The sequence below is a fragment of the Ictalurus furcatus genome, chromosome 2 (genome assembly GCF_023375685.1).
Source record: "Ictalurus furcatus strain D&B chromosome 2, Billie_1.0, whole genome shotgun sequence".
NCBI classification, from domain to species: domain Eukaryota; kingdom Metazoa; phylum Chordata; class Actinopteri; order Siluriformes; family Ictaluridae; genus Ictalurus; species Ictalurus furcatus.
This window is the reverse complement of record NC_071256.1, coordinates 22,966,225-22,978,442: the sequence shown is the minus strand read 5'-3', so window position 1 is coordinate 22,978,442 and position 12,218 is coordinate 22,966,225. Positions and strand designations below refer to the sequence as shown.

Below are 12,218 nucleotides of genomic sequence, written 5' to 3'. Positions count from 1 at the left end.
CACCTCATTGTAGTTTTGCACCTGTTCTGTTATTGTTATTTTGATTTTGCCCTTCTGCACCTTGTATTTTTGCACCTTATTACATGACACTGCATTTTTGCACCTGATTACTGAGGTATCTTTGCGCTGTGTTAATTGCTAATATATGCTGACTGTTATAACTTTGTCTAGCACTTCAATGTCCTTTGCTGCTGTAGCACCCAATTTCCCCCTGAATGTACATTTAAGTTTTGATTGAACCACATTTATTTCTGGAAAAGGTTTACGGCATCTGGTACAGCTCAACACTTACACACACACATACACACAAACACAACAAACTCACACTCCAAAGAAGCACTAAAGAAGCAACATGCCTGGTCATAGGACACATACACATACACAAACAAGCCTACACTCTCTTTGACCTAGAAATGTGGAGGTGGTTGTAGAAGGTGAGCAGGGCAAACACACACAGTACCAGTTTCATAACAGTCAAGGTCACTGCCTCCAAAGTTTAAAAGCTCTCCACTTCATTTACACTGCTCTAGGCCCCACTGAGTGCACTCAGACCTGTGCATTTTACACCCCTGCCTTTTTTCACCTGCCTCTAATGGCAGGACCCTTAATGAGTTCCAAGTCAGACTAAAGTGTAAATGATGGTGATGAATCACTGAGGGCCTGCCTCATTACCCTTTCTTGGAGAAAGAGACTATCAGATGGGTCTTCACTCTAACTGTTACACACAGGAGCCTCAATAATGCTTATGCGAACTAAAGGACCAAATTTCTTTGAGCCATTCAATCTTTCCATTTCCACTTTGTTTGACCTGTTTTTGCTCACATAACGGCTTGTAGTTTATATGTTTACATGTATGCATGTGGTAAACATGTTTCCTATTCGTCACATACCAGTCACATATAATGAAAAAAATGCTCTTGATATTTGCGAGATGCCTCTCTGCAAATGTTGGCATTTTCTGAACTTCTTAGACATCCATTTAGAGAGGCGGGTTCCATTATTTGATGTTCAACCATCAGTCACACCTGATTTGATGCCAGTGCTAACAATCTCAGCAGGGGACAAATCATAAATTCATTAAAAAGCCAATCAAGCAAATAAAAAAAAAAACTCCAATTTGCTGTCCAGTCCTAAGTTTTGGTTTCCTGTAAATTTAACTAACATGGCTAAAAAGTGTTAGCTAGTATAATGTAACAACGCATGGCAAGCTATCTAGTTAAGTGCATTAATATAGACTAAGATGAACAAACACATATATGACTATTATCCTATTATAACAAAAAAAAGTCTAAAGTAACACATCATGTTTGTTGTTTTGACAAAAATCTGCAAGTTTTTCCATAGATTTCAGCTATGTGACATAGTGTTCTGTCCTCAGATCACCCGTAACAGATATTATTCAACTCTTGTCGACTTTATTTCAATAAGTTTTGTCAGTTTTTCCACATAACCGTGTGTTCTTGATTCAGAAAACAGCATGCATTATGTTTAAACATCTTGGTACACACCAAATAAAAACTTTTGTTTGTCTAAAGCTGGGTGCACACTGTGCGTTTTTTAATATTGCTTTGCGACTGTTGCTTGTCAGACTGTATGAACATGATCCCAGCTGTATACCATGTCACACTGTAAATGGTCTGCACTTATTTAGCGCTTTTATCCAAAGCGCTTTACACCGTGTCTCATTCACCCATTCACACACACACTCACACACCAATGGTAGCAGAGCTGCCATGCAAGGTGCTAACTTGCCATCAGGAGCAACTTCAGTGTCTTGCCCAAGGACACTTCGATATGTGGAGTCATGTGGGCCGGGAATCGAGAATGATTCTGAGAATGTTGTAATGCGTTTGCAGTGTTTACTCAAACCAAAGACCATTATCAGACTCATCCGAAAGTCTTCAAGAAGTCCATTCATACAGCTTCCTCATCTCAGTTCTCTGCCGAGTCCAAGAACATGCCTTGTCCTCCTGTCAACTCTCCCACACTTTCCTTCTCTCACAGCCTACCACCCATCAGTAATACCATCTGTAAGCTCCATCTCCATCAATACTCACATCTTCTTAGTAGTCAAGCCGATTGTCTGCAAGCTTCTGTTGCAAAATTATGTGAAGCAGGCATGATGGCAGCAGGTTCTTATGCTCACATGTTGTCTCAGTCAACATAACATGCATTCATAACATAAAATACATCAGTGGATGCGATTAGATGAAATACATGAAATCTGATATGATACCTATCCAATGTTTCAGGCCAATTTTGGCCCTGATATTGACTCAGTATTGGACTTACACATCCCTGCAACCATTGGAAGCTCAGTGGTAAAGACATTGGGCTACTGATTGGAAGGTTGTGAGTTCAATCCCCACCACTGCCAAGCTGCCACTTTTGGGCCCTTGAGTAACGCCCTTAACCCTCAACTGCTCAGATGTATAAATGAAGTCAAATGTAAGTTGCTCTTGATATAGGATATAGGATTCTGCCAAATGCCATAAATGTAAAAAACTAAATGTTTTCTCAAGAAATTTTTAATAAATATGGATTTTTAGCTTCCAAATATGGTTTTATTTGGAAACCTCTCTAATACATACACTGTTTTAGTGTTCTCCCTAGAACTAAATAAGCTTTAAGTTTTGCATGTATACTCAACAGTACATTATTAAACCTAAGACAAAAATATCTTGATAAATTCTCACATGAACTTGAGATATGAGAGTATCATGTTTTCCATCTTTATTTTAAATTCTGAGAATACATGTTTTGTTCAAAAGTTAACAATAAGATCATTAGTGTTAATTGTGTCTCATGAATCAATCTTTTAGTAAAGTTGAGAGAAAATTATCTAAATAACCTAAACTACAGAACTAAGAATTTCCTGCTAGAGTTACAAAAGTTCCAGTAACTTCATACTCATATGCGTATGTTTATAAAATCCAATCACCTGCAAAGGCATGATTGATTTACATTCAGAGATGTCCACAACTCCATAAATGATGACTAACCAGTGAAAGGGTGCCTCCTAGGCGTCACATGCTTTCAATTTTCCAGTAATGCAGCTCATCCATTGCAGAGCGTCAGCAACCATTGACACACACTAACTCTTCCTCAGCTACAGAGCATTTCTTTTGGCATACACTTATGACTGGTCTGGTTTGTCTTCATTTATGATCGCATTCTTTCAAGTCATTAAAGTATAATGATGTAATCTGTATCTAAAATTGCAGGAACTCATCGCTAATTATATGATTATAACATTCCAGGTTCACATTAATGAGTCTCCTTATACATAAATTACAGTTAAAAAAAACTCAGTAGATCTCACTGACCTGCACGCTGCTTCTAGAGACCTCGACAAAAACAATGCTGGTTTAATGAGTGGTACTAAGAGCAAAGTTTCTGATATAGAGGCTAACCGTCTCCTGTTTTATGCTGGAGCTGGCAGGTTAAATATTACAATCATAAGTAGATGATATGCAAACACACATACAGGCACACATACACACACACACATACACACGCACACAGGCACACATGGCTTCATCTCTTATGGAAAATTAACTAGGTGAGAGGAGATAATCTGGTTGGGAATTAACCAAGCATTGATGCCTTTGCCATCTGTTGCTAGCTCAGTATCCAAGCATATTTCTTCTTCCTGGATCTTCCCTATGTGATTGCCAAACGTTTTTGAGACAGTGCGTCTCCGGGATGTTTTTCACAGCTTTTGTTTGTGTTCACACCCAGGCGTTAAACGCGGGCGATGTGCTGAATGAAAGCGCAGATTCACCCCGACAGTAGATGCCGCTTATTGAAAAGCAGAAATACCCCGGTACACAAGGTGGCGCTGCACAAATTTCTGTTTCTGACATCCGGTTATCACTGAGAAGCAGAAGAGAGCCAGTATTTATTTCTTTGCAAAAAAGGCATTCATGCACTTTTTTGCGAACTGGCTAAAGCACGTATGCATTTTTGTGAAATGCAAGGTATTTGGTAATTTGGTCACTGCAACAAATATGTATTTAAAGCTAAATGCTTAAAGTTCTCATTTTAAACAGTATACTATGAATACATAATGATTTGTATTATATCAAATTATATCAAAGTCACAGTAATAGCATTCACACACTTATGGGAAGACCAGGTTTATTTATTTTTTTTTAATCTAATTTTGTTTTTGGGAGGGTTTGGGTATAAGGCAACTATTGTTGTGCCCAAAAATGTTAATACTCCTGCAAATTGATGAAGTGTTGAATATGAATAATCTTTTTTTGTGGTCAATATGATAATACAACTATTTGAATAAGCTATTTGAATAAGATGTGAAGAATACTTCTATGCATATATATATATATATATATATATATATATATATATATATATATATATATATATATATATGCCAGGTGCAAAATAAATACAATGGACTTTCAATCAGCAGATTATCATTTGCATATTTCCAGGGAAGAGACAAAGAAACAAACAATGCTATTTAGTGTAGAAAGAATTAAATGGATCATTTCGAATATATGCTTGCATTTCAAAGGATTCCATGTTCATGTGTGTAGGCAGAAGGATGTATTAGCAGTGAGCATTTTATTTCAGGTATGTCATTTATCAGTAAAATGGTGGATGCTAGTAAAAAGGTTTCAAGTTTGCATGTTGAATGGCATTGTTTTGTAATAATATACCTGAAAAAAACATGATTTTTTTTTTTATGAATGAACAATGTTTTGCAACAGTAACACAATAATAAACATGACATCAGGGAATGGTAGTCAGAAATGGTGGTGCAAATAAGTCTCGATGTCAGTAATGCAAGTGAACAGTAGAGCAAATAAACATTACTGAGTAATACTTTAGAAATAGATTCCTAAACAAAGTATTTCTTTGAGGCCAAGACCTAATGTTGTGGTGCTCATAGTTTGTAGAGGTGCGCGGGATGACCTGATGGTAGGACACAGGCAATTGGTGAGGAAACTGAGAAAATGAGGACTGACCAAACTCTGCATTGTACACTAACTGTTGCATATGGAGTTTGACCAAAGACAGCTGGGGTGGGGACAATGTCTTTAGTGCAGGTATCAAGCCATGAACAAAAAAGTAAATGTCATCTTTCTCTCTTTCGCTCTCTTTGTTGCACTCTACGCTCCACTTTCTCTCTTTATTCTTGCAGTCGCTGTGGCGTTTATCACACAGCTCTCGGCGTTCAGACACCAAAGACACCAGGAGCTCAACATTCAACTTGCTTGCATCTTCTTTTTCGATTCTTCTTCATCGGTTAGACAGTTTTGTACTTGAGCGCCACCAAGTCATAGTTTTATGCAACTTCAGCAGCTCCGGGCACATGAACAAACGCACAAATCTCATTGGTCGGCCAGTCTTTAAGGCGGCGCATCAAAAAAATTAACCCCTCAACATTAAAACAATTTTATGCTTTGATGCCACGTGTTTTACGTGTGAGTGTGAACACTCCCATTAACGGGCATTGCGGCGTTAAACGGACCTTTTAACACGCTGCGAAAAATGAGGGGCTGCAGCGGGGAGTCATATTTTGAGTGAAAGGATTGTATTCATGGTCTATCGAAAATAAACACTTTAAAGTCATTTAGAGATTCCTTATTTATTGACTTTTTAAGCACCACTAGATTAAAAAAATTCATTTCTAAAAAAAAAAATACATTCCTAAAAGCCAAATTCAAACACTTCAAGCACCTTATACGAACCCTGTAAGCCATACGTGACAGTTAGTACCATGGATTTACATGATGTTGGGGGGCGGGACACTTCAGCTTCTAGAGAGAATTTGATTGGACAGAAAATTTGATGAGAAGCTGAAGTGCAGAATGATGTCATCAAAATTGCAGATCCATATCGGTGGTAGAGAGAGACTGTAAATTTTGAATGTCTGTGTCTTCTAAATGGGAATTTTGTCGTTGTTTTTTTAGCACACTAGCTCATAGACAACCTTAAGCCGAACATATTCAGACTAAAAGCCACAAAACTTCAATTTTGATTTCATTTGATTAAAAGATATGTAATCATTGGAATTGTGAGGGTTTTCTGTGAGGAGATGTTTGCTTCGAATTTTGGAAGGAGTCTCCGGTGTCAGCCCGTTGTAACAGTTAAAGTTAAAGCTGTAACTTTCTGACACAAGAAAAACTTAAAGACAGAGGGTTTTGTGGTTTCTTGGTAACATGACAAACTGCATTTTTTTTTCTTGTTCAAGAGACTTCAAGAGAAAGGCAAAAAAAACAAAAACCGAGAGGCTGCTGAGGGTTTGAACGGTTATAACTGTTATAAAGTAAGTGATAACAGGAACAAACTTGTTTTAAGAGTGTTCCACAACATTCAACATAACTATACTTTTTTTTTTTTAAGGAGCGTCACATTATCGTTTATTTAATAAACAAATTGATATTGGGCAAATTGCAGTGGTATAAGAGAAATAAAACACTTTGGGACATGCTGTTATTGGAGAATATTTCACTTCAGGGTGATAACGGTGTATCACACCACCTCATAGCTGGGAACAATTCACAAAATCAAGATCACTGTTCAATAGATGGTGACAGAAGGCTATAAAGACAGACATTTTATACATTAATGCCTCTTTCAAGCTGACACAAAAGCACAAATGAGAGTCACACAAATTTCAATTTCCAGCAATTTCTAGACATTCAGTGAGCAAGAAGGAACGATGGCATTTATGCAAACGACTGAGAAAATGTCCGCTTTCCATGTTTTATCTAACGTCTCTAACGTTTTTTTCAGTTGCCATCAGTCTAGCCGTGAGATGTTTGTACTTTTTACTCAGGCACTTTTGCAGATGCAGCCCGGGCCTGGCAAGCGCAACAGTTTCCACATTACAGCGGAGTAAATTTCCTTAATATGACATGATGTTTAAACAAATGAAGGTATTATAACCCCTTCATCTGCATCGACGGCTCCATATTACTATTATTACAGGAAGGCGATAAAACCGACATCGGCTCATTTTACAACCGCTGTCTTTTCCACAGGCTCATCACACACATATTTATGGTACAGTACAGAACAGTACAGTACAGTACAGTACAGCGGATGTGCTGCTTTTTAACACGAGCACACAACACACACATACATGCAGTACAATGCACACATTACCTTGGCACTGGAATCCCTGCTTGCCAAATCCCCTGTTGAGTTGAGAGAGAGAGAGGGGGGGGGGGGGGGACACGCACATAAATAACTGTATAACATCAAATCAAAACAGTAGTAGAATACACACACAGGAATAATTAGCTCTAGACTTCCCATGGACATGTACATAAATCATTCTATTTGTGCCCAAATGCCATTTTGATCCTATTATCATGTATAAACATGCACAAATGTAGCAAAGAATACTTGCTGAAAATTGTTCTGAAACTGAATTTCTTACAAACAGCTGTCACTACTAGAGAAAATAACAAGACGGAGTTCCTATCTTTGTGAGGTGAAAATAATAGGAATATTAAACTAATCTGAATGCAAATCAAGGAAATTGTAGACTACAGATGTATTAGACTATACTGAATATACTATCTCACAAGTAACGGTATCGAACAGTCACTGGGTTGTGACATTATTTGTACCCTGACTACGTATCTTGGAGCTTTAAACATGAATACAGTATACCTTTAAAAATAACCTTAAGGACCACTGATGGACCCATCAAGTTTCACTTCACTAATTAAAAGGTACACCACATACATACCGACGATACAAAATATGTCTCTTGATGGTACCGCCTCAGCAACGTGGAAAAGTAATGGAGTGTATGTATTAAACATTATCAAACGCTTAGAAAAACAGTACTAACTGTACTTTGCCTTGATACTGGGGTAGTACCATCAAGGAGATATGTTTTGTACCTTTAGCAGGCTATGTATCTAAACAACTGAATGCAATGTGCATTTAAAGCTTTGCTCTAAAAAAAAAACAAAAAAAAAACTCCAAAAAAAAAACGGTCCATTTATGGTTCTTAAATCATTGCACTATATCCACATTTCCGGGTGAACAATACACTCTGAAGGTACCGAGGATGTACTCTTGGTTTTACCACCTCAGCAACAAAGTACCGTTTGCTACATTTATATCTAAAGTTCAATTCAATTCAATTTTATTTGTATAGCGCTTTTAACAGTGGTCATTGTCTCAAAGCAGCTTTACAGACATATATAAACACAGGATACAGATTTTAAGTGTGTGAATTTAGGGGGGGTTGGGGGTGGGGGGCAGTATTAAACTGTACCTTTCCTTATCGCTGAGTCGGTACAATCAAGGAGGCATGTTTCATACCTTTAGCAGGCTATGTTCTGTATCTGATACCTAAACAGAGTGCATGTAATGTAGCTTTAAATCTTTACTTTAAAAACAATCCATTTATGTATCTTAAAGGAAAACCGTATCCACGTTTCAGAGTGAACCTACACACTAAAGGTATACAAAAGATGTAGTTTTGATGATAATACCACCTCAGCAACAAAGAAAAGCACAATCTGTTACGTTTATTTCTGAGAACGTATTAAACATCATCACACTGTCGGGGCGGGGGGGGGGGGGGGGGTTACGCTGGTGGACACACGTCTCCTTGTCGCTGTGGTAGTCCCATCAAGGAGACATGTCTTGTACCTTTTACTAGGCTATGTATCGTTACGTTAAAAAATAAAAACTGTACATTTATGTATCTTAAAGATGCAGTGTATCCAGGTGAAAATAATGGTAGAAAAGATGTACAAAACCGAATTAAACTGTACCTTTCCATGTTGCTGTGGTGGGACCATCAAGCAGACATGTACAGTATATTTTACCTACACTGGGTGCATGGAATTAATCTAGCTTTAAAGCTTTACATTCAAAAACTGTTTAAGTCTCTTAAAGGTACACCCTATCCACGTGTCCAGGTGAAAACTACACACTAAAAGATACCAAAGATGTACTTTTACTAGGCGATGTATCTTTTACCGGGACAGCTTTAAATATTTACTTAAAAAACCAACTGTACATTTATGAATCTTAAAAAGAGACAGTGCATCCAGGTTTGCAGGTGAAAACACAAACCAAAGGTAAACCTACACAAGATGTATTAAACTGTACCTTTCCATGTTGCTGTGGTGGTACCATCTTTCACCTACACATGGAATTAATGTCGCTTTAAAGCGTTACTTTAAAAAAAACAAAAAAACAAAAACTGTGCATGTCTCTTAAAAGTACACTATATCCACGTGTCCAGGTGAAAACTACACACTAAAGGCTCAAAAGATTGCCTTGTTGCTACCACCACAGTGACATGGAACAGGAAAAGTAGTGTTTAGTTAGTGCTGTTGCTGGCTTCTGACACTGCACATATGGGAACACTTTTTTTATGCATGTTGTGTTTGCAATCCACTCTCTCTCTCTCTCTCTCTCTCTCTCTCTCTCTCTATCTATCATTTGATTGGAGCACATTTACATTGAAGAGCAGTCCGATCAGTCTGTAGGCTACTAAGCGCGCCTGCGTCTCCTATCTGAAGCGGAAAGCTGAAAGGACTGGCGCGTCTCGGTGCGTAATGGTGACAGCCAGGAGTCCGGGCACGCGCTAAACTGAAAAACGGGCATTTCTTAAAAAAAATAAAAATAAATAAATAAATAAATAAAGAGAGAGAGAAAGCATTTCATGGAGAAAGTTTCTACAATGGTGCTGGTAAAGTTTCGCGCAGAGAGCGTGATCCGCACAGGGCAGGTGCGTCTTACCAGATGAAGTCGGTGCAGTGGCTGCAGAACGTGGGCTGCTTGAAGAAGCGCGCGGTGAACTTGTGGTTCTTTACTTCGTGCACGTTCTTCTGCCGCAGCGCGCCTTTGCGGGCGAACCGGTTCACGAGCGCAGCGGAAGAGTCGTGCATGTGGATAAGATCAGCCATAGCGGGACAGAGGAGCGCACTCTCCCGCCGTACCGCTCAATCTCCCTCTCTCTCTCTCTCTTTCTCTCTCTCTCTCTGTGTGATGGTGATCGTATGGAACGCTGCACTCTCTGTGTCTCTTTCCTCGCGCTTCTTTGCTTCTTTCGCGTCTCTCAGTGACGTCAGTGGCGTTCAGGCGGCGGCGAGGCTCCGGGAAGGTCGCACAGCGCCGCCTCGTGGACGCAACGTGCCAAAAAAAACAAAAACAAACCCCACTAGCGTCAATCAAATAGCGTCTCTGTTTCCAGCCAACAGATTCCCCCAAAGCCTGCTCCTGTACTCTAGTGATGGGAAGTTCGGATCATTTTACTGACTCGGGTCTTTGAATCACGAGTCATTTCGTTCATTTCAGCAGAATATAATTAAAATGTCACGTTACACACCTAGTACTTGTGCAAACGTTGATCACATTTGGACTAAAAAATAAACTACAGGCCAATGCGGCCGAATTATAAGAAGCAGAAATGATTAATTAATAGCTTAGCATTAGGTCTTCAGGCGATGCAGTCTGTTAGGTCACCTCACCTCCCCACCCGAGTCGTTCTTTCTTTTGTCACGTCACATTTGTCACGTCAGTTCCCCTGAAACAGAAATGATTAGTTCAACTCTCGAGTCTTCAGGTTTGAGTCGTTTCTTCATCCTGTGACCGCTCCATAGGCTGAATGCAGTGGAGCTGTAACGTGATGAATGAACGACCCGAACCCGAAGACTCAAGAGGTGAACTAATCATTTCTGTTTCCGGTACAGAACCTATGGGGATGTTGCTGCGCATGCGCGGTCAACAAAAAATGAATGAATCAGTCTCTGAGACAACTCGTTGTTCCTGAGTCATATCATGTAAATAAACAACAACTTTTTAACCTCACTGTAATTTGTGAGCACACAAAATATTGAAACATTGGGCCCAATTTGGACATTTTCACTTAGGGGTGTACTCACTTGTTGCCAGCGGTTTAGACATTAATGGCTGTGTGTTGAGTTATTTTGAGGGGACAGCAAATTTACACTGTTATACAAGCTGCACACTCACTACTTTACATTGTAGCAAAGTGTCATTTCTTCAGTGTTGTCACATGAAAAGATATAACAAATATTTACAAAAATGTGAGGGGTGTACTCACTTTTGTGAGATACTACATATATATATATATATAGAGAGAGAGAGAGAGAGAGAGAGAGAGAGACTTTAAAATACTTACAGTATATTTGATAACCTTAATAACTTTAACCATATTATATTTTATACAAATATCCATCCATCTATCCATTTTCTATACCGCTTACCCTACTGGGTCACGGGGAATCTGGAGCCTATCCCAGGGAGCATCGGGCACAAGGCGGGGTACACCCTGGACGGGGTGCCAATCCATCACAGGGCACAATCACATACACATTCACGCACCCATTCATAAACTAGAGACACTTTGGACATGCCAGTCAGCGTACCATGCATGTCTTTGTACTAGGGGAGAAAACCGGAGTACCCGGAGGAAACCCCTGCAGGACGGGGAGAACATGCAAGCTTCACACACACGGAGTTGCGTCAGGAATCGAACCCTCAACCCTAGAGGTGTGAGGTGAATGTGCTAACCACTTATACAAATATATTAAAGTATATTTAATTTCTCTTATTTGACCTGTCATCTCAGGTTGACCCTGAAGTGTGACCACAGCACCAGAGCTAGTGCCAAGTTAACTCTCTCCACCTTATTGTGAAAAATAGGAGAAATACATATGGGCAGACATAATTTTCTAAATTGCCTAAATATCAGTTAGTACAATACTAACTACATCATGACAATATCTTTTTAGAAAAATCCTAATATTGAACATTATGTTGCCTTTTATGACTCATAGCTTGGAAAAGTGTTTGTTGTTGTTGTTGTTGAACCTGTTGAAAAGAATTTGAACCTGTTATCTAGTACTGTACATGTGCCTGTGATTGCGGAAGCTGTTTAGCAGAGCAGTGAGGAGTTTCACACAGGTTTACAGACCACAGTCTTTTTTCTGTTTATTTTTTATTTACACCACAGATTCCCACCCGTTGTGCTGGAGTAGCTGCACCTTATCCTACACATTTGAATCTTTTCCCTGCTCACAGCACAGCTAATTCAACTAATCAGCTATTAACTTTTTCCTGAGCTAAAACACCAGGACCAGGGATGGGAAACTGTGATCTGTGCAGCTGATTGTAAAATTGGATTGTAAAGAGTGATGGATTCTAAAATTAGCTTGTAAAGACTGATGGATTGTAAAATTGGA

General features: G+C 39.1%; 1 protein-coding gene across 2 annotated transcripts in view; it reads right to left on the bottom strand.

Moving 5' to 3' along the window:
* The window catches only part of prkcab (protein kinase C, alpha, b), a 164,474-nt gene extending 153,993 nt beyond the window's left edge, over positions 1-10,481 (bottom strand). For both annotated transcript variants that reach the window (XM_053653652.1, XM_053653657.1), the window contains exons 1-2: positions 9,751-10,481; positions 7,141-7,172 (exon numbers count right to left, since the gene is read on the bottom strand). In XM_053653652.1, coding sequence (XP_053509627.1) covers positions 7,141-7,172; positions 9,751-9,917 — 199 coding nt within the window. In that variant the 5' untranslated portion in view covers positions 9,918-10,481. The remainder of the gene's footprint in view (positions 1-7,140; positions 7,173-9,750) is intronic.
* Positions 10,482-12,218: the final 1,737 nt, after the last annotated feature.